The 26,585-nt window shown below is 39.4% G+C and overlaps 1 protein-coding gene across 2 annotated transcripts in view; it reads left to right on the plus strand.

Annotated features, from left to right (window-relative positions):
- The window catches only part of UBL3 (ubiquitin like 3), a 47,624-nt gene extending 22,795 nt beyond the window's left edge, over window positions 1–24,829 (plus strand). Inside the window, exons 3-7 of one of the 2 annotated variants that reach the window (XM_043891829.1) lie at window positions 13,005–13,009; window positions 13,168–13,276; window positions 17,729–17,815; window positions 21,428–21,505; window positions 21,808–24,829. In XM_043891829.1, the coding sequence (XP_043747764.1) occupies window positions 13,007–13,009; window positions 13,168–13,276; window positions 17,729–17,815; window positions 21,428–21,505; window positions 21,808–21,860 (330 nt within the window). In that variant the 5' untranslated portion in view covers window positions 13,005–13,006 and the 3' untranslated portion in view covers window positions 21,861–24,829. The remainder of the gene's footprint in view (window positions 1–13,004; window positions 13,010–13,167; window positions 13,277–17,728; window positions 17,816–21,427; window positions 21,506–21,807) is intronic. The other variant, XM_043891828.1, reaches the window with a different exon arrangement.
- The last annotated feature ends 1,756 nt before the right edge of the window (window positions 24,830–26,585 follow it).

The raw sequence follows: 26,585 nt of genomic DNA on the forward strand, positions 1-26,585 counted from the left end.
CTGAGTAGGGATTGGCGCCATGTGCAAGTTTATCCGTACCTGTGGATTTGCACTTGAATATCGCTTTTAGCAAACTTGATGATCTTCTGTTGGCTGGAGATGTATTTTCTCCTGTGATTACTTTCTGCTTGAAGAGTTGGATCACAGGTTGACATTAAAATATCAAAAGCCTCTGGAAACCCTATCCTTTCTAATACATGTAAACAATTTTGTTTGTGGCCCTTTCCCTGTTCCTCCCCTGAGAGACCCAGTCTTTTATTACCATTACTGAGACTGTCCTTCTCAACACACACCCCACCCCCAAGGGTGGGGAGGGGACTGAAACACACATCGCAAGAGCAAGCCTGAACAACTTAAATCAGATTTTTAAAAATTCAGAGTTTCTGCTGCCTCTACAAATCTGTCAAACAGGAAATAGACCAAAACAGAGGAGCTGAAATTTATTTATTGTAATTTATACTTTTATTCTTAACATTATAGCATACCGAGCTGTTTAGTAGTAGCCTTTCTCCACATTGACATTCAGACTCTAAACTAGAAAATGCTCTTGTTCTTTTATTCTAGAAAGAATGAAGCAGACAAATTAAATTTATATATTCACCTTCTGCGTCTGATTTTAAAAACTGAAGTGGTTTAGCATTTTGCACTGTAGCTAGGAATTGAACAGTCCTCAGAACAAATTGTCTGGGGATAAAGAGGACGTGACATAGCAGCATTGCCATGGTGTTCTCTTGCCCTTGAGGATTGCTACGTGCCCCTAAGATAGTTTGTGTTCCATATCTTGATCAGGATGTAACACAGCATGGGATAGATAACCCCTAATTTACCTGTCTGTGTAGCGGTCTGTACAGCAATAGGTTGCTGTTTCTATAGCAGTCTCTGCTGTGTAGAGTTTAGCTAAGACCAAGAAGATAACAATGAAGGCCTCCAAACAGCAAATTTTATAACCAAATTGATTTTGGTTATAAGATTTCCAGAGGTCAGCATCGATGGCATGTGAAAGTGAAGTCTCTCAGTCGTGTCCGACTCTTTGCGACCCCATGGACTGTAGCCTGCCGGGGTCCTCCATCTATGGGATTCTCCAGGCAAGAATACAGGAGTGGGCTGCCATTTCCTTCTCCAGGGGATCTTCCTGACCCAGGGATCGAACCCAGGTCTCCCGAATTGCAGGCAGATGCTTTAACCACTGAGCCACCAGGGAAGCTCTTATTTTAGACACAGTTTAAAACTGATTATCTCAGCCTGTAGCAAGAGAGAAGCTCTCTGGATAGCCACCACAAGCAACTTCTGTGATAAAATCTCCTTACTGTTAGTTGGATCTAAAAGTAAATTCCCTGAATTCTGTGATTATATTTCATAATTAGTTTCTTCAGTATCTTCAGTGCTTTAACTGAGGGGAAGAAGGAACTCTATACATAGTAACATAGTAACAGTAACATTGACATAAAGAATACTGATGAAATTGCAATATATTTATGGAGTGCTTTTCATAAAGTTAACAAAATGCTTTCATTCCAAGTGTTTTATTTGATAGATTTCTTTCTTTCTTTTCTTTTTTTTTGGCTGCACCATGTGGCTTGTGGGATCTCAGTTCCCCAACCCAGGATTGAACCCACAGCCATGACAGTGAAAGTCTGGAATTCTAACCACTAGGCCACCATGGAACTCTAGATTATTTCCTCTAATTCAGAGAGTCTGCTGGCTTAAAAAAAAATCCTAAAAAGTGGCAGAATTCCTAACAATTCCTCCCATGGACGGAGGAGCCTGGTAGGCTGCAGTCCATGGGGTCGCTAAGAGTAGGACACGACTGAGTGACTTCACTTTCACTTTTCACTTTCATGCATTGGAAAAGGAAATGGCAACCCACTCCAGTATTCTTGCCTGGAGAATCCCAGGGACTGGGGAGCCTGGTGGGCTGCAGTCTGTGGGGTCACACAGAGTTGGACAGGACTGAAGTGACTTAGCAACAGCAGCAGCAGCATCCTGAAAGTTTGGGGGGAAATGTCCCTGAGCATCTACCTAATAGATCCTAAAGGCATCATTGTTGATAAACGATATTTATAATGGCGCCCTGCAGAGACTGGTTACTTGATGTATATTGAAAGACGCTAAGCTTATCTCCCCTAGACATGTATGGATCATGCAGCTGTTCACAAGTTGGTCTCAGAAAATAAAGTTAAGAAAGAACTACATGGGTTTCCCCTATTGCCTTAAGATAGTTTTCCAGACGTCTTCCACTGAGTGCTTCTCTCTGTGGGTTGGAATCTTTTAATCAGCCTGTGAATGATAAAGCCAGTTGTTTGCCCTGGTATGGAACTCATCTAGTAACTTAGATCTCTGTGCAATTCAGGAAGCACAACTTCCTGAGAATTTCCACAAAATGCCAGTAATGTCATCTGAATTTTTGTTTTTTGGTTCTGAGTTGAGAAGGTAGTACATATTTGGGGATTAAATAGTATTCAGAAAACTGAGAATAAAATGAAGATGTTTTTTGGCTTTGCAGTGGGTTAAATGTATTCCTTGGTTTCTGGGGCTCCCAAATTTATTCAGGAAATTTCTAACATGGTAAAGTAATTTTAACATTAATAGCCTTGATTCCTTTGATCCATGGCAGATTGGCAGTTCATGATGATTTCTCAAAGTGTGTGCATTTATGGCTCTGTAGCGTCCAAATGAGAGGATCTCAGGAGTTTGAAGCAGGTGTATTTAAGAGGTCCTTCCCGTCATCCACTTTCCACCAGGTGAACTCCCTGACCTCTCGGTGTAGGATAGAGCCTCTCTGGGATGCTGTGTTCGGCCCTGTAAGTCTGTGTTGGTGTTTATTGGCTCTGTGTGCCTGATGGATGACACAGGGTTTCCGCTGTAGTGCTGAGTTACACCGGATTGACATTTCAGTTGCTGTTTTGTTTTGCCCAGGGTTGCGTCAGCTCATGTAGTTTGGGAACTAATAGTAATATTTTTAAAATATTTATTTACTCAACATTAATTAATGGAAGGATAGACTAATTTAATTTTTACACCATTTCCATATTGAAACAAATAGAATTTTGTAAGGGTCAGTTTTAAAAAAGCAGGGTCAATTTTGTATAAAGAATTAGGCAGAACATTTCCCAGGTTTTGGGTGTTTTAATTCATAATTTTTCTAAAGCAAGAATGAATTAGTCACTCAGCCATGTCTGACTCTTTGCAACTCCGTGGACTGTAGCCCGCCAGGCTTCTCTGTCCATGGGGTTTCCCAGGCAAGAGTACTGGAGTGGGTTGCTATTTCCATCTCCAGGGAATCTTCCCAACCTAGGGCTCAAACCCGAATTGGCTGCATTGGCAGGTGGATTCTTTACCACTGGGCCGCCTGGGACAGTCTTCCATGTACCTCATTGGTCAGAACTAGATACATGGCCACTCCTAGTTGCAGTGAAGTTTGCTACAGTTCTGATGTCCTTTTGTATTAAAGGTTGCTTCTTACACTCTATGAGGAAGGAAAGAAATGAACGTCGTATGAACCTGTTAGCATTGTGTTTAACTGTTAATATCATTGCGGAACTGTACTTAGTGGCATTAAAAAAGTGAGGGGTTTACATGCTTCCTGCAGCAAGAAATCTGGATGGTGACCGTTTAGGGTTAGTACAGTGGCCTGATGCTGATCTCAAGGGACCAGGCTCCTCCTGTCTCTCTGCTCTTCTCTCCTTAGCCTGTGGATTTCTGTCCGGTGGTCTAAAGGTAACTCCAGACATCACATTATGCTCCAGGTGGTGAAAAGATGGAAAGGCAAGAGGCTTTTCCTGAGCAGTGCTTTATTTGAGAAGGGCCTTCCTCCCCAAGTACTGTAACCTCTGTCCCACTGACCTGGAGTTGTCAAGGGCCTGGGCATACGTGGTGCTGGAGATTTGAGTAGCCCTTTCAGGCCCTGATTGTAGAGGCTAGAAATTCACCAGTCTTGGTGGTGAGGGAAAACAGCACCAGCGCAGGAGCCAGCCTTTCAGACAGAGGAGCTTTGTGTCCCTGTGTCCTTTGTACAGCTCCTTTTCCTGTGTCGAGAGCGAGTTCATCCTGGTTTGTATTATAAGCAATGTTAGTTCAAATAAGGTAAATCATGTTCTTTAATTGAATTTAAAAACATCCAATTCCTATGTAGGAAACTCATTTTTAGAGGAAAAAATGGCTGTATTTTCACTTAGTGGGAAATTAAGTAGTCATTAAATATTTACAAAGGTTGTGCACAGAATGGGCTGCATGCCCCGGAACTATTCTAGGTCATTAGTGATCTCTAGGATATAAATCCAGGAAATGCTTTTCTGTCTTCACGGTACTTGGCCTCTCAGCAGAGAGCATCTGGTCTTCCTTTACACACTTTCTTCTCTCGGTTTCCGGGACCCCACATGCATCGCTTTTTTGTGTTGTCTCCTCAGCTACCCCCTCTCAGTTTCTTTTGCCAGCTCTCTCTGATTTGCTTTGAAAGTGTTAGCTTTCTTCAGGGGTCAGTCTGGGCTGTCATCTCATCAGCCGCTTTATCCCTACAGCAGTCAAGGTGATCTTCAGTGGCATTTGAATTATGAGCCTCGCTGTTTAAAACTTTTAAATGGCTTCACAGTTCACTGTGAACACTCAGACGCCTCCCAGGTTGTGTGAGAAGATCTAGCCCCTGCGAGCTCTTCAGCTGCATTTGTGCCACCCTTCCTCAGTCGCTAGTCTGCCCCTGCACTTTTCAGGTTCTTCCTTTTGTTCCTTGAAGTCTTCTTAAGCGCTGGAGTGTCCAGCGCCCAGCTTACTGCCTGGAGTGTCCTGCTGCCCACTCTTGGCATCCCTGGGTCCTGTTTTAGGTCCTCAGCGAGGCCTTCAGTGAAGTCCCCCTGAAGCTGCCTGTTCCAGAGTCTTGGTTGTTTCATGGCACCTCCTCACAGGTGATCTTTGGTTCTTTTGCTTCTTTACATACCCAGTTTGTGTGTAGTAGGTACTAATTATTTTTTTGGCTGAATGCATGGTTAATATCATGGAGAGATTCTTAACATTATTTTGAGAAAAAGAAAGATTCTGTTGAGCATGATCATACTGTGTAAAAAATGTTTATAGTCCTATGGTGGGAATCTGTTTTTTAAAATTAGCTTCTAATGGCAAAGGAAAACTTAACTCCTGTAACTTGCAGTTTTACATCTGAATGGAACTCTCGAGATCATTGAATACAATCACTTCCTCCCTAATCGGGGAACTTGGATAATAATATGCTATTTTTTGTTTTTACAGAAAGTTTTAGAGTTAACAATACTTTCACATACGGTCTCATTTGAGCTTTAAAGTAGATTCTGAGTAGTTAGGGTATTCTCTGTATGTAAGCCCTCGTCTAGCCACCAGGCACGTGACCTTGGGTGGGTGAGAAAATGAGGGTGGTGTGAGTATCCAGAGACTGTATATAAATTTTGTGAACCCTGCAGTTTGAAACATGTTGGTGGTAGTGGTGTTACAACTAACAAACCTAGCTCCCAGAGCAGTGATGTGCTACCACGGTGTCCGGGATGTCACAGCTGGTGAGCGGTCGGGCTGATACCAAACTCCCGCTGTGTAGTCAATTGGAGAAATCTCCCTCGGGCAAGATGTTTAACCTCAGTTAAGCCTCAGTTTGCTCATCTGGAAAATAAAGATACTATCTGCTTTATACAACAGTAGTTAGCACAGTTTCTCACACACGCTAAGTAGTCAGTAAATCTTTTTGTTGTTACCACCACCAGTAACATCAAGCACAACAAAAATGACCAGAATGGTAGTTTGATGAGTAGTTTGAGTCTTACAGAGTTTTGAATTCTTTGCTAAATTCTCATTTGAGAAGTAATTCACGTATACAGGTGTGTTGTATAATAGCTGTGCTGCAGCATAGCAAGACTGCTTAGAAGTTTTTGTTTTCCACATATTTTCTAATTGTACATGCTCGGGCTAACTTATTCAGATTTAAATCCCCAAAATAATAGCAGTTTAAAGACTGCAAAGTGTGTAGGGCGACTGCAGACATTCAGAGGGCTTTGAAACTTTGGAATAAGGATTGTTAGTAAGCACTCGGACTGTCAGCTTACCTCTTCAGTGTTGCTGTGGCTTCTTAGAGACAGCGTCCTGATCATGGTCTCTTTCTCTTCCTCGCTAATGGCCCCCTGATGATTTTATTGACGCACTTTAGGGAGCATGATTAGTTGGTTCAGTACTTGTAGCATGCCTTCATTAGGATGTTTAATACGTAATGCTGCCACAGATACCTAATCTGTAAAAAAAAAAAAAAAAAAAAAAAACTGGCTGATGGTGGGAGGAAGTAGAAGGAAGTAAAGACAGAAGGAATCCAAAGAAAGAAAAGTGAAAGTTGCTCAGTTGTATCCAGCTCTTTGCAACCTCATGGACTATACAGTCCTTGGAATTCTCCAGGCCAGAATACTGGAGTGGGTAGCCTTTCCCTTCTCCAGGGGATCTTTCCAACCCAGGTCTCCTGCATTATAGGCAGATTCTTTACCAGCTGAGCCACAAGGGAGGCCCATGAACACTGGAGTGGGTAGCCTGTCCCTTCTCCAGAGGATCTTCTGACTCAGGAATTGAACCAGGGCCTCCTGCAATCCAAGGCTGTGATTTCTGCCCTTGAGGAGTTTACAATCTCCTTGAAGCCATCTGCTGCTATTGCATTTGCTTTCTGTATTGTAATGCTAAATGTTTTGATGCTGCTGGATTTATATTCAGTAACAACTTCAGTAACACACAGGTCTTGTGTTTTTCTAAATGAATAGCCTTGATGCATTCACCCCTAATGAGGGGCATTCCGTGATTATGTTAATAAATGATAGACATTCTCAGCTCAGGTGGCATATCCTGCATAGATGCAGACTTTTGTGCTGTCTTCTACTGGCAGTTGTACTGGACATTATATACTGATGTAGACGCATTTATCATGTTTGCCTTTTTCATTTTCTGCTCGTTTTGTGGAGTTTCGCGGCAAAGTAATTTGCCACACTGAAGTAAAATCATTTATTGTGACTTTAAAATTTAATAAATAATAAGTAATAAAGCAATTATATCCAAGTAAGAATTCACGAGTGTTCCAGAGATGTCCAGTTATAAATGAGAACCTCAATGTCAGGAGCACATGAGGTCATGGCTCTCTGGGGCACCACTGAGTGACGGGATCCCTAGTCACAGGTCGACGCGAGCCGTCTGCGAGCTGAATAAGCTTGCGGATTCAGGCGGCCGAGACAATCGCCGTCTTCATGGCTGCCCAGAATGAGTTCTTCTTGGACAGGAGAGCTGGCTATCACTTTTGAATAATCAGTTGACTGAGAAACATATTGTAAAGAATAGGATGATTTTTTAAATGCCTTGCTCTTTTTTTCCCTCGTCAGGGCAACTGTTTTTGTTTTATCACTGTGGTCTGTTGCAGGGCTTGTGTTCCCTGATAATTTTACTTGGGAATTTAAGCTAGAGGACTCTTTGACCTCTCCTTTACCTATATTTCTGAGTAGGTGTTTCTACAATTAAAAAATAAGGAATCCCATTGAGTTTTTACCGCTACAGATTTAATAGTTCATGTACATTAGAATCTACATCATTTTCATCATTTTAAGTGTTAAAAAGAAGGTAAAGATCCCATAGTTTTAATCCATTTAGTAAATCTCAGTGTACCTTAGTTTATGAGTACATAATACAAGTAAATTCAGAGACAAGAATCCAGGTGTATTTTCTTAGAAGTTAAAATCTGTTTTCATAATGCCTTACAATAACTTCTTCACAAAGAATGCCTCACAAAACTTCTTCATTCCAATAAAAAAAGTAGGAATGCTTTCTTGGCTTCTTCAGTTATATTTTGAAATTCTCCTTCTGCTCTTTGTTTGAAAATATAGTTTATCACTTCATCCAGGGTGACTAGGCACAGGAGAATTTTTTCATGCCATCCCTTCTCAAACATGTGAGCCCAGAGTGTGTGTGGATTGGAGTTGGGCACCGAGCATTTCGGCCAGAAGGAACAGCCTGGATACAGGCCTTGAGGCAAAGAACTTGGCAGCTTGAGGCACTGAAAGAGGATCCCTGTGATTGGGGCATGGTGGGGGCAAGAGTGGTCGGGGTGACAGAGGATAATCATGGAGACCTTGCTGAGGAGTTTGCCTGGGCCACTGGTCTCTTGAGCATGGTGGCACACAGCAGGTATTGCTGGTGGTGGTGGTGGTCTGGGTTCAGCTCTCAGCTTCCCTCTTGCTGACATCTCTCCTGTCATTCCCAGGACTCTAGATGTGGGTGGTAGCGTCAGAGTCCGCTAGGCTGAGTACTAAAGTACTCAGGGAGCATGGGTAGTAGCAGTTTTACTTCTGGCCACTGTTCATACATGCCCTACCCTGGAATTTCCAACTCACAAAAGGTTCTCCTCTCTTTTCTCTTTTATATTCATTTGGCAGATACTTGTTGAGCCCTTTGTAGCCACCCCCTCCTCCACAATCAGTTGTTTGTATGTCTCCTAGCTTCCAGGGTATGAAATCTCCAGAAGTTTCATGTTAAATATTTTGTAATCAGGCACCAAGTGCAGATCTGTTTCAGAAAATGTCTGAATAAGTGAAAAACTAAAAGAAAGCTTATGAATATGTAATCATCATCTCTAAGCACTGCAGTTATTTGAATAATTTGTTTTTAATCAGTCCTGTGTAGAAACGTGAACATGTTCCTCCTTCGTTCCATTTTTCTTTAACATGCAGTTAACAGAAATTCAAAACATGCCATTTAAGTCCATAGTTCTAGGGAAAAAAATACGCTTATCTATTTTCAGCCTCATACCTTAAGTCACTGATGGTTTATATTTTTCCTCTAGATCAAGCGGCTATTTTGATACAGGATTATTTTTTAAAAAGCACTGTTCACCTTCAGGTGAAAATAAGAAAGATAAATAAAGACAAACATATAATACCATATACATTTTTAGCAAGTCAAGCTCTTAATTTTTTAAAATAATCTTTTTGAGATAATTATGTATTTACATGGGATAGTAAGAAATAGTACAGGGAAATCCCATACACCCTTCACCTAGTTTTCCCTAATGATAGCTAGCATCTTATAACTAGTTCAGTAGCTTCAGGGAGTGGACGCTGATAAAATCCACAGGCTTTATTCGGAGCTCTCCAATTTCGCATGCTTTCATTAGTGTCTGTGCGTATGTAGTTCTGTGCAGATTCACAGGCTGCTTACCCAGCAGCACACGTTTTGGTTCCACCCCGAGGATCCCTACACGTCCCTTTATAGACACAGCCACTGTCTCCCTTCCCCTCTTCCTAGAACCCGGCCACCACTCTTCTCCATCTCTAATTTAGTAATTTCAAAAATATTGTATAAATGGAATCATATATACGGTGTCATCTTTTGAATTGACTTTTTTTTTTTTAACTCAATATAATCCCCTTGAGATAAATTGAGAACTTTTTAAAAGTGATTTGCAAAGAAAGTCTAACCTCTTTCCCACTGGCCACTTACCTGTCCTTTAGCAAAAACAGGCAGGAATGAGCCCCACAAAGGCACAGGCAGAGGCCTCCCCTCTGTGCCCCAGGACTCACTCTGCTCCTCAGAGACTCTTGGAGAAGTCAGGAGTTCCCCTTTTGATCAGTGTGTTGATCTCTGTGAAAAACAGTCATATTTCTTTCAGAGGTTATTCCAGTTAATCCCGTCTTCCATTCCCCCTCTTTCTTTCCTCTTAATTTTTTTCCATCCTGACCTACTCAGAACAAATGGTTGAGTGAATTAAGCTGTAGATAAGTTTTCTCCAAATTGTTATAATCCAACAAATAGGAATCGCAATCAGTTTGACCGAAAATCTTAAAAAGAACAAACAAACTTGAAATTACATGCATGAAAGAGCTTCTTTTGTTTCCATTGTCTTTACAGGAAATGATCCTGGTAGTTCTGCTTCACTGATAGTCTTGTCTTGATTTGCTTTGCCTCCAAAGTAATTATAAAATGTGTATCATTCATTTGGATGGTCTAAGTGCCATCCCCTGGGTATGTTATTCCGTGATAAGAACTCCATCTCCTACCAAGTCATTCAGAGTCCTGATGAACAGTTTTGTTTTTAGATGAGTATGTATATGAGTATATCACATTTTAAGCTATAAATAAGAGTGTTGTTTGTAACCCACTGTTGATGTGTTGAGAATCCCAGTACCTCACAAGCAGAGGTATTTTTAAGGTATTTTATAGATTGACTTACCTTGGCTTCAAAGAAGAAAAAAGGTCTTTCATTAAAAAGTATTCAAATAATTAATACTTAATCTTTCTAAAGAAACTAGCTCACATTTGTAGAAACTGCTATATGTTTTACTGAGAGGAGCTGTAATTAACATTTAATCTGAATAAGCATGATAGATTCTACCTATACTGTGCTTGCTTAGTTGCTCAGTGGTATTCGACTCTTTGCGACCCTGTGGACTGTAGCCCACCAGGCTCCTCTGTCCATGGGAGTTTTCAGGCAAGAACACTGGAGTGGGTTGCCATTTTCTTCTCCAGAGGATCTTCCTGACCCAGGGATGAAACCTACATCTCCTTTGTCTCCTGCATTGCCCTCTTTACCCACTGAGGAAATCCTAACTATACTATAAGAACAATTAACTACTGACCAACCCATGTAGCTAGATGTTTGGATGATTGCTTCAAGATTTACTCGACTTTTTTTTCTCAATTTGTAGCTCAAAGCCACTTTCAAACTGTACCATGAATTATAAACTTAATTTCTGTGGCCATCCAGGTATAAGTGTATAAAGCAGACCAGCATGAGTAAATTGAGAGGTTATGTGTCAAACTGAAAAGTTCATATCCACCTGTAAACATTTAAAACAAAAATTAACTGTGTCAGACACATCTACAGGCCAAAAGTTTTCAACATTCTGATCATCTTGATAAACATAAATTTGTTAAACCGTTGATTTTGAAATGTGAAAGAGTTTATTAGTGACAGTGATTGTATCAGGTTTAAAATAGGAAAAGCCAAGAACTTTGCAGCATGAATGCAGTTAGCATTATGTATTTATGAGGTGAGGTGTGTGTATTGTTTCTTGTTTAATGCATTGTGGATGTCTTTCCACATCAAATCATATAGGTCTGTATCTCATGTCATTTAATGATTGTAGGAAGCTTCCATGATAAGGATGCACTATCATTTATTTTTCCATTTTCTTGCTGATGGATATTAGGGAAAATCTAAAGTATGTGTCAGTGTAACCTTTGCGGAAAATAATGGTTAAGTCCTCTTCTCCTATTTTCTTCATTATTTTAAAATATTATAACTTGAATAAAAGCTCAGTAGAAATTAATTTTTAACTTCAAAGTTGATCCCAGGAAATAGTAGGTTCCTATTATTTACATAACTCTTCGGAAGCCTGAATTTAATTATATTTCTTTCTGATTGAAGCAGCCATGTGGCTGACCCATTTTGAAGGGCATAATTTCTTGGGCATTAATGGCTGAAGTGCCCTTCCACAGTAGTTTGAAGCTATTAAAAGATTCCTTGTAAGTTCAGAGCAAATAGATATTTACCCATATTCACACCTACAGAGACAGTGTTGAATAGTTATGTGTGTGTGAGAACTAAAATTCACACTGTCTTGTGTAGACATTAGGCTCCGTGCTTTAGCAGTCACTCGTTACTTACTTGTTGTGGGAAAGAAAGAAGGTGGTGCTTTCTTACAGCTGAATCATTATTGTAAACTCTTCCTTGAATTTTATTCTGATGGAACTTACAGTTCCTGGATCAAATTACTTCTTGCCAACAGTGTTGTTTCATCAGACCTCTTCCTGTAGTAAGTTCTTTGGTATAATTTCATTTTAGTTAGGAAAGGCAGCAAAAATTCTCACAGGTCATATCGAAAAGGCTTTTCACCTGAGATGTAGACTTCTTTTTCTTTTATCTTTTGAAATACTTTAAAAATTGAGATAATAGGGTACATAGCAGTTAGAATACAGATTCTAACATGGAACCCGATTCTACTCCATCTGCTGTGAAATCCAGTTACATCCCGTTGAATGCAGAGTTGGGTGTGTATAGCATTTTCCTAGAGGAGATATTTTATAATTATCAATACATTTTCAAAGTGGTGATTTTGAGGTACTGGGAATAACAGTGGCCATGGTGGTGGCAGATAGTAAATGAGTGACCTGGTATCTTGGTGGTGCTGCAGTGGATTCCAGTTTATTCATTGTAGACTTTGTCATCTTACAGATTTACTGGGTTGGTTTTTTTTTTCTTTTTAATAATAATAAAAAGATGTTAGTAACTGAGGAGGAGAACTTGGGTAACCTGGTGCATTGGCAGTCTCTGTGCTCTGTGTGTAGAGAAACTGGGCTCTGGCTGTACCCTTCTTTTTAAAGAACGTGTTATTTCCTCTCGTATAACAGAGGCCTTACAGGTATAGAAAACCTCACGTATATATCTGTAACTTATAAGGGAGATGAATGAATATTGTGGTTGAAAAAAATTGTTAATTCTGGACAAAGATAAAAATTTTAAAGTGAACATTTTGGAAACTGTATTAAGAATGGTATAAGCAAATATATATTGACTTGGAAGTGTAAATCGAGTGGCTCTCAAGAATGTTAATTCTATTGTCCTTCTTAGGTTTTCCACTGAGGGTGAATCTGTGTTCTTTGTTACACAGAGCTCCACGAAAGTGAATGATCATGTAATTGGGATTAAAGTAACTACTGTTACTGAATCTTCCAATTAATAAAGTTCTTCAAAATTACAGTTTCTGGTTAATTTGTTTAGGTTTGAATGATTTTTATAGGATAAAAAGTTGTATGTAGTTTGTTTTTTCTCTTCCTTTTTTCTAAGAAGCATATTAGCAACTGAATTTTTTTTCCTATTTAGTGATGTGATCTGCAGGGTAACAACTTGTATTAGCTGTTCAGTGGAAAATGTGTATTTTATAGTTATAGCGATAACTTGTAAAAGTCCAATTCTGAACATTGCTGGAGTAAATTTAAAAGCGTAATGAATTTTGCTTTCCCTTTGTTCATTTATATGGTAAATATATCCTCACACACACACGTATTAAATAATGAAAATAAAAACAGAAAATAGCATTAGTAATAATTGAGAATGTGATTGAAATGAAAAGGCTATGAGTCGTTACTTTACTTTAAAAATTTTAAGACTTTAAAAGAATCATTGTCTTCTTTCAGATAAACTTGCGCCTCATCTTGGTAAGCGGGAAAACGAAAGAGTTCCTATTTTCTCCTAATGATTCTGCTTCTGACATCGCAAAGCACGTGTATGACAACTGGCCGATGGGTGAGTGGTGTTTTTCTCTTGAGAATGAATAATGTTGATTCTTTATGCCCTGTCTTGTTTCAGAGACATTTTGAAAAAGTTGTAAGTAAAATATAAAAAAACAAGCGAATGATTGAGGGTACAAGGCTTAAAGTTGAAGGGGCTGCTGCATCCCTGCTGGGTTTGGCCTTTCAGCTCCCTCAGTGCAGAATGGTAAAGGAGCCTGGGCATCAGGTTGCTGGGTGGCCTTATAGCTGTTTTAATGGAAAAGAAAATTATTTTTTAAAGGAAAACACAAGGTAGCCAATACACACACACACACACACACACACACACACACACTTTCATATCAGTAACTCTCTTTACACCAAAGTACAAAGTAAAAACAAAGAAAAACTATCTTTAACAAATTATAACACATGTTTTTTATTTTTGGTCTATTCTATACACAACCTGCTTAGCGTGGCATTTGACAGAAAGTGAATATCTCATTCATGTCACTTCCTGTGTTTTTTGAACTACTACAAGGTCAAGGAGGTATAAAATCCATTTATGCTTTGCATTTTCAAGCCAATATCCAGGACAGAATTTTGGAGTGTGTGCGTTTATGTGTGTGTGTGTATGTGTGTGTGTGAGAGAGAGAGAGATCCTTTCTCTGGTTCTTTTCCATGTAATAAGACTCATGCCATCCTCAAATGAGTCTTCAGCTTATGTTCTTCCTGTGAAGCTAACCCAAGTCATTTTGATCCTCTCAATTGCATGTACCTAGTGATATGACTGTGCTGATTTCACTAATTTTACTGGACTTCCCTGGTGGCTCAGACGGTAAAGAATCCACCTGCAATGCGGGAGACCTGGATTCGATCCCTAGGTTGAGAAGATCCCCTGGAGAAGGGAAAGGCTACCCACTCCAGTATTCTGGCCTGGAGAATCCCATGGACAGAGGAACTAGCCAAAACAGTTTGTACTTTTAAAGCACAAGACTTGTGTTAACAAAGAACACAGTGTATACAAAATGAATCAACTAGATCAGTACTGCTCAACCTAAAATAATATTATATGAAACTCTTTTAGAAGAAACTCTTTAATCCTTATTAACTTCTATACAACCATGAAACTAAAACCGATCTACAAAGAAAATGCAAATATAGCTCTAAAACCAGTAATGTTCAAATTAACAACTTTAATGTGCCATGTGGCATATTTTTGCTAAAACCCACTCGTTGCTTGCCCCATGAATATGGTACTGTGGAGTACGGCATGCCTCCTCTCCCGCTGGCTGTATGAGAACCCAGGTATGTGTGGATTTACCACAGACCCTTCATTCACACAGTGTACCAAACTGTCATTCAGCCTTCACTGACAGGAACATGTCATTTATGGATTAAGTCGACCTTTGTTCTGTTCTTGTTAACCTCTTGACAATTAAAGAAGTACTGCTTGGCACCAGTACAATCATAAGCTTAAATGCATACATGAGCACTAAAGTCCCAAGGCTGTTCTTGGTTGTAAGGTAATAATTTGAATTATCTAGATAATCTCATCCAGGTTATCATTAAAATGAAAACACAATCTAAAAATTCTTGACGAGGACTTTGAGACCCAAAGAACCTGTCTTAGGGATTCATAGACCTGAGTTTAAGAAACACTGCTTTAGACAAATAATTTGAAATGACTGGGTCTTTCTTCTCGCTGATAACCAAGGAACAAGTCAACACTAGCTCCTGAATCAGAAAGAGACTGGAGCTAAAGGTCATAGATAAGAAGGAATTTCAGAAGAGCTGAAGTAACTAAACTTAGAATACTGGATCGTCTTCACAGCCAGGCAGGATAGGAAAGTGAGACTGTGAAAAGCGTTTGTAAATGTCTGAGAGTGATGCTGTCTGTTTAGTGGCTGAGTTGTGTCCACCTCTGAGACCATGGACTGCAGTGTGCCGGGCTTCCCTGTCCTTCACTATCTCCCAGCATTGGCTCAGACTCATGTCCATTGATTCATTGATGCCATCCAACCATCTCATCCTCTGTTGCCTCCTCCTTCCCCTTCCCGCAGTCTTCGTCAGCATCAGGGTCTTTTCCAGTGAATTGGCTTTTCGCATCAGGTGCCAAAGTATTGAAGCGTTAGCTTCAGCATCAGTCCTTCCAATGAATAGTCAGGACTGATTTCCTTTAGGATGGACTGGTTGGATCTCCTTTCAGCCCAAGGAACTTTCAAGAGTCTTCTCCAAATCCAAAGTTCAAAAGCATCAATTCTTTGACACTCAGCTTCGTCATGGTCCAACTCTCACATTCGTATATGACTACTGGAAAAACCATAGCTTTAACTATATGGACCTTTGTCAGCAAAGTGATGCCTCTGCTTTTTAATATGCTGTCTGGGATCATCATAGCTTTTCTTCCGAGGAGCAAGTGTCTTTATTTCATGCTGCAGTCACCATCTGCAGTGATTTTGGAGCCCAAGAAAATAGTCTGTCATAGTTTCTATTGTTTCCCCATCTATTTGCCATGAAGTTACGGGAGTGGATGCCATGATCTTAGTTATATTTCTCCTGGCATTCTTGATTCCAGCTTGTGCTTCATCCAGCCTGGCATTTTACATGATGTACTCTGCATATAAGTTAAATAAGTAGGGTGGCAGTATATAGCCTTGACATAAATGCCTTTCCCAATTTGGAACCAGTCTGTTGTTCCATGTCCAGGTTCTAACTGTTGCTTCTTGACCTGCATACAGGTTTCTCAGGAGGCAGGTAAGGTGGTCTGGTACTTCAGTCTCTTTAAGAATTTTCCATAGTTTGTTGTGATTGACAGAGTTAAAGGCTTTAGCATAATCAGTGAAGCAGAAATAGATGTTTTTCTGTAATCTCTTACTTTTTCTATGATCCAGTGGATGTTGGCAGTTTGATCTCCTGTTCCTCTGCCATTTCTAAATCCAGCTTGTACATCTGGGAGTTATCAGTTCACATATTGTTGAAATCTAACTTGAAGGATTTTGAGCATTACCTTGCTAGCATGTGAAATGAGTGCAGTTGTGCAGTAGTTTGAACAGTCTTTGGTATTGTCCTTTTTTGGGATTGGAGTGAAAATTGACCTTTTCCAGTCCTGTGGCCACTGCTGAGTCTTCCAAATTTATTGACAAATGAACAATGCTAAAGGAAAAAAAGGAAATATTCTATTTACAATAATCTTGGGTGTGATGAATTCAAAGTAATCCATACCAAAGTGTTAACAAATTATTTGATCTTCCTTCTGGAGGAGAGGGACCTGGGATCATGGGAGTCAGAAGGCACTGAAGGAGGACAGGATGGGAGGAGAGGCTGGGGGCGGGGCTGGGGTGAGGCTGAGGTTCATTTCTCCTCTCCATTCATGCTGAGTCACCGACAGGCACTGGTTGTATCAAACTCATGTTCTTCATTTTGAACAGTCAAAACAAGGCAACAGGGAGAGCCTTGCACTCACCTCCTTTATCTTCTGTCACTTGCTCTTGAGAGAGTGTTTTAAACTAGTCTTTGTGTTGACAGTTATCTCATGAAAGCAGGAACTTCTGTAGAAAACACACACATGATGCTAGAATTCTTAAGAAAGGTGATGATGGAATTCTCAAATCTCTATCAAAATCACAACTTTAAATTCTGTATATACAAGGTAGTGAAAATTACTAACCCCATACTTTGTCATGATAGAGTGTCCTCAAACCACTATTTTGACAGAATCGTATTCCATGTTTTACCATAATAAGGTAAGTTATACGCTAAACTGAAGTATTTTGTTATCCATTGTACACACCAGTTGTCTTTTGATTGTCTTTGTACATTATCCTAGATTTCACACTTTTATAGTACCTTCTAATATCTATTGTTTTTCAAGTTCATTCTGAGAATTTTGGGTAAAGTGAACTAAAATTGTATCTTCTGTCATGTTTATCAATTGGCTTTTAAAAAAGCAATAAAGTTATCCACATTATCAAAAAGTAGACACTGTTCTGCTTTTTAAAATTTTTATTTTCTAGTTACTGAGGTATAATTTTTTTTTGTTATGCTCTTTACCAATATCCTAATGCTTTTAAAAATCTGTGTTAAACCTACTGTTTCCAGCCTCAAACACATGTTTTAACAGGTACAGATACTGGAACATTGCAATGTTTTCTGTTATTTCAATAAAAGTTAATTTTCAACTGACATCTTTTTAACTAGGATTAGACTTTCCCCAGCTCATTTGTTTTAGTTTTTAAACTTCAGGACCGTGTTCTGGCACATTTTGTGTTCTCTCAGAAGCAAAGACTAATCTTAAGCAGTTCCTCTGTGCAGTGAGAAGCAGCGAGAGCAGTGCTCGCGAGACTTGTGGTCATTTCAGTTAGCAGGAAGCTCCAGGTGACCGCTCTGATACTCTCCATCTGATTGAGATCGGAATTTTGGAACAATGCAGTAACACCTTAATTTTACGTTGAAATGCACCTAACAATTCCCTGGTTCTTTTCAGACTGGGAAGAAGAGCAGGTCAGCAGTCCAAATATTCTACGCCTTATTTATCAAGGACGATTTCTGCACGGAAATGTCACATTAGGAGGTAATGGTCACCTTTGTAATGAGACTTAGTGCCCGTCTTGCAGCAGCATCACTCATTTGTTTGTTTAGATGCTTATGTTTGGTTTTGCTAAAAACATACAATTTCAAACTGTATGAATTTTGCCTAGGTTTGGTATGTCTACATTTTTGCATTTTGCATTCTAATTTCAGCTCTATGCTTAAGTGTTTACCATCTTGTAAAATAAACTCTTAAGCCATTAAAGATGGGAGTCCACACTTATTATTTTATAAATGTAGTTTAATTTTACTTCTGGATAATATAGTTTAGATGTCATATTTTTAAGTTAAAGCCAGACACACAAACTCGGCGAAGTTTATGATGGTGGATTTTCAGATATAATATTAAAGGGATGTTTTCATTTTGACTGTAATTGGTGGAATGGCTAATCATGCAGAAATACAGGTAAGTGAGTCATGTTAGAGAAACAGTGAAGTACAGTGACTGTAAGAGCAGACCTTAGAGCCAGGTTGTCTATGTTGGAGCTTAGCTCCACTGCTCACTGGCTCCTTAACCTTGAGCCAGTCCCTTCCCTGCTTGCTGTCGTAGTGTCGTGGTTTCCTCGTCAGTAAGTTAGAATAACCGTAGTGCCTGCCTCAGAACAGTGCTTGGCACCTGTTACGCACTTCGTTAGTTATCACTGCTCTTTATGTGTGAATAGAGACGTGGCTCAATAGTGCCCCCTCATGGGGGTGCAGTTTCTACCATGAGCAGAATTTGTTTTTCTTTAAGTACAAGTATTTCAAATATATTATGATAATTATCAATAGAAATTTGTAGGCAGAGGAAGTGATCTACCTTAATGTATCTTTGTATACATATAGTCATGAGTTTTTTCCTCTAAACCTAACAATTGAAGTGTTTAATCTGATCTTCCTTAAAGGTAGGATATTTTCATTCATTCACTCATTCATTCAGCATCTATTTATTTATTATGTGACAACGGTGCTAAACAGTTAAAGATACAGGATTGAAAAAGATAGACTGTCTTCCTTCAGGGTACTCTGGTATTAGATAGTAGAAGCAGATAAAATTCACTGTTAAAATACTGTGTGACAAAAAAAAAAAAAATACTGTGTGACGAGGGCTGGAGTAGATGAATGCAAATGATTATTATGACAGATAAATAGAATGTTTCAGTATGTAATTACAAGTGTTGTCCGTGGCTGTATTTCACATTCATTGAAAATGGGACCGTATTTTAGTCTTTCTTTGATTATCTGTGCCTCAGGTAACTCTTGGAATGTCACTGGGAGATGTGGCCTGAATTAACCTATTGACTCCACGAGTGGCGTCTTGAGACTCCACTTCCCTTTAAGTATTGACCTGTGTGAGCATTTTCTCACCTACTTAATTTAATTACCTCTCTGTTTTGGCCCTAAAGCTCCAACTTCATGTTAAAGATCATAGAATTTGTGTTGAAATCAAATCATTGATTGTTTTTTGGAATTTGTTTTTGAATGATTAATAGATTGACTTACATTATTTACTGTGTTGCTATCAGTCTGTTCAAAACCAAACCATCTCTCCGGTCTTGTGATTTAGACAAATAACATTAAGAGTATAACCTGGATCGTCTAAGTTGATCAGTAAATCTGGGTAATGACATTCACCCCTTGGAGGGTTTTAGTTATTGTGTTTCTTTGTCTCCTGTATTCTTGAATGTGAGTAATGAGGAGCCAGTGCACAGGGTCATACGACTGAATGGCCAGCATGGAGCAGGCCTGGGCGTGCTCTCCACAGTTTGAGGGTTGCTCTGTACTGTAACCCTGCCACCCCATGGGTGCTGGAATCTTCCTTTAAGTGCAGATTTCTGCACGCCCAGTCCGTCCCCGTCTGCTCGGGGTGTCCCGCCCCCGTTGGCTCCTGTGTGAAGCGTGGGGCCTGTGCCGGCTGCTGTGCACTGCCCCAGCAGAAGGCAGAGCCCCACATGAAGGAGAGAGGGCGTCTCAGGTCTCGTTTCCCTCTTCCTTTTTCTGCTCTGATACCGTTAGTGTCAGTGTCTGCTCTTTCGAGTTAAAATTCAGATGGAGAAGAACAGTAACCGTCCCCATTAATCACATGGGTAGCCTGAATCCGTAAGCCCCTCAGCAGCTTCCTAGGCCTGACCACAATGTTTCTCCATATTTGCATCTCAGTTTGCATACCTGTTCTCTGAGACCCATTTTTCTTGCTGCTCAGAAAGATGATAATGGTGATCGCAATAAAATTTATGGGGTGCTTCTTTGGGCCAAGCCCTGAGGTAGGCACGTCCCTGGATTGTTTCTTTTAATCAGTACAGTGGTAAGGGGCAGGTGCTCAAATTCGTCTCCCAGTTTGGGTGGGGGAAACTGAGGCATCAGGAGGAGGCAGATAGCACTCAGAAGCCATCTCACAGTCTGTGAGTGGCAGGGATGCGCTCTTAACGCAGGGCTGGCTGCCTGTGGTCAGGAAGCGGTGTGAGAGTCGTCTGCACACAGCGTGGTGTGTAGACGTTGCAAATTCAGTCAGGCTTTCCCAATACATTTAGTGAAATGATTGGTAATATAAAATTTTGTTTGCATTTCAGTGTTAAAGCAGGCCCAGGAGATTATCCAGTAAGGGCACTCCTCATGTTTCAGCCTACTGTGTATTTGGGGCCATTATGCTTCACTTCAACTTCGGAAGTTAAGAGAATAGACCAAATAGTGGCTGGCTAGCGTTAAGTAACTTGGCAGCAGCAGCAGCGTTAAATAAGGTGGAAAGTCACCTTGATTATATGAAATATTAGGAATATTGAAGATTATTAGGGCTCTTCTTAACCATCATCCTATAGAGAAGATTTAAAGAGGGGGTGGCAGGAGGACTGAGCTTGTTGAGTACTAATCTGAGCCTGCCTTCAATTTTCCAAGTGAGGGGAGTAGATTGAAACTCAGAACTAGAACATTGCAGCTGCAGAAACAGCTCCAGGCCATAGCTCCACTGTCTGGTTCTCATTTTATACACAGAATGACAAAGGGATTTACTTTGTGTGACTGGTTCATAGGTACATGGGTGCATTATATTACTCTATGTCTGAAATATTTCATAATAAAAATTGTTACTTATAAATGAGAAAAGCCTTTTAAAGGCTTGATTAGAAAACAGTGATTACTAATAATGCCAAACAGTGATTCGTTTATTTAAAGTAACCTTTTAAAGAAAATTGTTTTCTAACTGAAGAATATAAGGTTAAAAATAATAAAATTATGTATTATTATTATTATTATGTTTAAAATCATTAATATGTCATTTCTTTTATTTCTACATTGTGGTGACCTCTTTGATGCAGGAATTTTATTAGGTGACTAAATAAAATTAGGTTAAGCAATTATGTATTTTCTCTTTCCCTTTTCTTACACAATATGTTTATATATGTCAAACTAATAGTCATAGCTGAATAATTTCTGAATTCTAAAAATTGCTTCTGATAATACTAACCTAATTTAATTATGTAAGAAATGCTGTATCCAGTAAGAAGTGCTATCTGTTGAGGAAATCATACAGAAAGCAGTCAATTTTTAAAGTGGTCTCAATTCTGGTGAGTGATTCCAACAGGTTGATGTATATGTAACAAACGGTCTTCTTTTCACACAGCATTAAAGCTTCCTTTTGGCAAAACAACAGTGATGCATTTGGTGGCCAGAGAGACCTTGCCAGAGCCAAATTCCCAAGGTGAGCCGTGTGCTGGGAGCTTTCTGCCTTGCCCCACAGAGGCAGGCGTTCACAAATGGCTCCAGTTCTCTTGGACATTCTGGGAAAAGGATGTTTTCATAGTGTATGGTCAGAGCTCGCTAATCAGATAACCAGGCATTTTGGAAACAGGCTAAAACTAAAAGGGTATTTATTATAGCCTTTTAATTTTAAAAAATGCCAACATTAATTTAAAAAAAAAAAAAAACCCTGTTTCTTATGTTGGAATCCCTCTGCTTCCCCCAAGCATCTTTATAAACAAGGCTTCTCTTCATTTTCTCTAGGTCAGAGGAATCGTGAAAAGACTGGAGAGAGTAACTGTTGTGTCATCCTGTAACTGGTCTGCCTGGCGTTGTATGGCGTGGTCTTTGTGTTTCATGCTGCCAGGCCAGGGGAGACCCGGCATTGCTTCAGAACCTTCAGGAAGAGTCTGCCTGTAGACCCATGGACCTCAACTACCACGTGAACACTGTCATCTTCTCTCATGAAAGTAAAAAGAACCAAGAACATTTTTCACTATGACTTTTTATTTCTAGTAGTTTTGTTTATGTTAAGCAGTTTTAAAATATAAATATAAATTGATTTTTGAATGCAAGTCAATCTCCAGGGGAAAAGTTAACAAGTGATTTTTCATAGCAGAAACCATTTTGCTGCCACAAAAGTTTTCATCACCAGAACTAACAAGTCAAGTGTTCCAAATACAATTTTGCACTAAAAATGATTGACAATTATTTTCTTCATCAGCAGAATTTATAACATGGTTTATGGTACCTAGAAATACTCATATGTGCAAATCCACACTGGAAGACGCTCAGCAATTAATGAAGTTAATTGCTGGGCCAACTTGAGAGGAAAAAATGGAAAAGAAACTAAAATGTTGGGTGAATTCTACCGAAGTCAGCCATGGCGGCTGCCCTGGCCCAGAATCCTGCCCTGAGCGCGGCTGTTCTCACTGCAACAAATGAAAAGACACAGTGTGCCTGTTGTTGGAAGTGCTCGGCAGAGGGCTCATGAAATTAGTGTTTCCTTCACACGTGCGCTCCAGTCAGACTGACTGGGGGTTGTTCACACAGCACAAGAGGGAGCGCGCACGTCCTAGCCTTAACGCGGGGGGGGAGTTCCAGTCACTCGTAGATTTCCATGATTGCACAGAAATATTAGAAAACCTCATTGGTTCACCACTTTTATGTATTTGAATATCAGCAAATTGAATTTTCCGTAATTATTGCTCATCTCTGTGTCCCGTGTCATACTTAATCATTAATGAGAGCTCAGATGAATTCTTAAAATTAAAAATTCTCCATAGGACTGATTTTGTTTCTTTATGTAGTTTGCCTTGGGTATTAGTGCTTGCAATTGTATTAAAATCAAAAGCTGATTTTCAAGGCATACTTGATTAGGGATGCCATTCTTTTGTTTTGTACTGATAATTTAAAAATTGATATGCTAAAAACAATTTGCACAGCACTAAAGCATGAGCTAGTTTCATCTAAACCTGTTAAAAAAAATATAAAAGATTTTATATTTTGTCACTGGGAAGAGATTCTTCCTGGGTGAAATTGCGAATATATGTAGAATATATTTAATAAAAACCTCATAAAATACCTAACTATAGAACTTAAATATAGATTGGCGTGTAGTATATAGAACAATATTCCATATAAATAACTCTAGCCTTTATAAAAATGAAGTTGCAGGCTGACATAATGTTCTGTACTGAAACGAGTGTCCCAAGCAGTAAGTGTAAATGGTTTCAGTCAGCTTTGTTTAAAGGTAATCAGGTTATTTTATTCATTGTTAATGCTTTGATGAAAAGGCTTTATATGCAGTAGATCTACAAAAATATTGTTCATACTGATCAGAATTAAATTTGTATAGAGCAGAGTTTTAAAATGAATGTAAATAGCACTAAACATTTTCTTTCTGCAACCTGTACTTATAGATTCTTTCTGTACACTAAATAAAAAAATATCAGTGCATTTTGGTGGTAATCTTAAAGGTCTTTGATTAGGTTGATAGTTGTTTAAGTACTGTCTCATCCATGTTATAATTGTTCAATTTTTATTTCTGAATCTTTAAGAAAATTTGTTGAATATTCTATTGTTAGTTTTGGGAGGATTCCCAGTGTATCTCTGATATTTAACCTGGTTAATTTGTGCACAGTCATGACAATGGGTAGAATTACGTAGTCTCTGTTATCACTAAGATGTTCTATTCGAGATGTTAAGTATTTATATGCTTTGTTGACTGGCTCAAATGTGAATTCTGTTAGTGTTGACTAAAGAAGAATCTGCTGGTTACTTAATTGGGCAATTAAGCCATTTATGGCTGTATTCTTTCCTAATATAAACTACTGGTAATTACTTTTAATACCTATTTTAATTCTAATTATTCTTCTATTTTTCCAAAGTTAAAGACTATCAGTTAAATTATAATTGAAATTTTATGATGGCTAACCACATTCCCTATTGGTTTTCTATGTATTTTTCTGTGAGTTCCCACGTTCTAAATTTCCCTTCACAAGACTGCAATTTGGAGTTTGCAAAATGGATAAACTGGATCATTAGTAGAGAAATGTGTCACTTAATACCTAATATCATTGTTGTGCAAAATGAAAAAAGAATAAAAAAATAGCAGTAAGATTATATACTGAAAACACCAAAAATTTAGATGCCTTAATAGTGCATACATGAAAATACTCAACTGTCCCTTTTTAAAATAATTCTTTGGACTGCCGGACGGTTAAAATCGATACCACATCCCAGTGAAGATCCCTCTGCCAGAAACAGCTCGCTCACCAAAAGGTGAGGGCTGCAGAGGTTCAGTCCTGTAACTCAGGCCTGAGTTACGGACCTGTGACCCTCCTAGCATTTGGTGTTTAAGTCCTGTCTTTTACCTAAATTGTCCTGGACTTCAAGCATTCTGGGAAAGGCAAAGCTTTTCTTCTTTGTTAAAACCTCAGCATGTCTCCTTCATCTGACTTATTTGCTTTCTCTTCCAGATAAATTGTATCTTATCATGAAAAGTATAGTATCTGACATCATCACTCACATTAAATGAGGTTTCCTCATAACAAACATTTATCCTTAGTTTTATGTCATCTTGACCAATGTTACAGTAATTTCTGTTAGCTGATTGTGGTATACGATGTTTAATGTGAAAAATTAAAACTTTCTTCATCTGTTGTAGAATATTTCTCTTCTTTTAAATCACTTCTGTTTGTAATTTTGGTGTAAAATTTTGTGTCTCCACTATTTTCCTCTTTTTTTCCTTCAGTTTATTTCATTACATTCTTCAGTAAAATCAGTATTGTGTCAGCCCTTTATTCTTCTGTGTTACCTAAACCAAAGAGAAAGTGATCAAGTAAGATTGAGTACGCCTTCACACTGTCCTTATTGGTAACTGTCACAGGCATTTCTTTAATTTTTTTCCCCATTATTTTGTGATATAGTCGCTGGTTAGCCAAACTAGGTGTTTGGGGGTTGGAGGAGGGCTTGAAGGAGCGCACATAGCCTGTACTTGTGGTTGAAACCACACCGCAGGCTGCTGGTCGTCTCCTCGGCAGTTTCCCTGTCCTGGCAGAGCAGGCCTCTTGCCCATGGGCAGTGGATATTAAGTTATTTTGTGGCTCTTGACAGTGACATCAAATGTCTTGTAATATTATTTTTTATAATTCTGCCTCTTTCTCAAGATGACAACTTTAAAGAAATACACAGTAGGCATTGTAAATTAATGCTGTGAAAAGGGGGGGTGCCAGTCTCTCCTTTGATTCAACCAATAAAAAGCAGAAATTGAGGGACTTCCCTGGAAGTCCAGTGGTTAGGACACTGTGCTTCCACTGCAGGGGTCCGGGGTCTGATCCCTGGTTGGGAGATCTCATGCCACCTGGTGCAGCCAAAAAAGAAAAATACACATTTATTTATTAATGTAGATCTAGAAGTAATTTGTTTTGAAAACAGTGTCTCAGGTAGAGACTTGACTTAATTCTAGAGTGCAGTGTACATTCAGACATTCAGTATCTGATTTATATTTTCTACAGACATCTTATTTTGATGGACAGGGAGTCTAGGTTGTAGTAGAAGAAGTCTCATTTTAAGTAATGAGGGAGCAGGATGTAGAGGGGAACAGTGCTGACCACAAGCAGAGTGGGAACCTCCAGGTTTAATCCATGCTGCTCTTTGGTCTGGCCACATGTTCCACGTGATGATAAAATAGAGGGATTTATTTCATTCTCAGCTGTCTGCTCAATAAGGTGGATTTTCTGGCATTCTGGAGCCTGCCTCCTCATAGTCCCCCCTTCTTCATCACGCACCATGGTTTTTTCTCTCTGGGGTGGGAGGTGGGGTTTCTTAACAGAGCTCCACTAATCAGCGTGCTGTTTTCTACCAGTGTTTCTCAGGCATTTTTAAAAATTTGGTTATTTTAACACATCTCCATCCTGACTACCCCTGCCCCTCAGCACTCAGAACACAGGTTACCATGCAGGAAAACCACAGGGCTTCAGGGTCCATTTCCTTAACCTTTGGGCTTTGGTGGTTTCATGTGTAGAGTGAGAATAATACCTATTTTGTAGGGTCGTAAGGATTATTTTAAGATAAATATTTAGAGCACTGATCGACCAAAGAACTTACCTGACCAATCCACAACCCTGTCGAAGGGCCTTCTGATGGAAGTAGAGGCCAGGCACCCATGTGGTTCTAGACGTTCCGAAGAAGTAGATTAGGAAAAGGAGAGAAAAAATGAAAGTTTGGCATGCAGATCTCTTACAAGTAAATATGATCATATAGTCAGAAGTTACCGTGATGAGGAAGGAAAAAAGACGTTGAAAAGATCATCAAGGCAACAAGTCAGCTCTCCGGTCTCATAACTTAGGCACGAGCAGACGGGGAGCTTGGCTACGTAAATCAAGGGTGAGTCTAGTAAGTGTCTAACACCTCGGAGAATGATGTTCGCTTGGAATGAGCTGGGTGGAGAGGAAATAAGAAGTACATGTTTACTGTGTTTGCAAAGGACAGGGCAGCAATATGCTGCTGGGTGTCAACCCTGGCTGCACGCTGGAACC

The sequence above is a fragment of the Cervus elaphus genome, chromosome 30 (assembly GCF_910594005.1).
Source record: "Cervus elaphus chromosome 30, mCerEla1.1, whole genome shotgun sequence".
Lineage (NCBI taxonomy): Eukaryota > Metazoa > Chordata > Mammalia > Artiodactyla > Cervidae > Cervus > Cervus elaphus.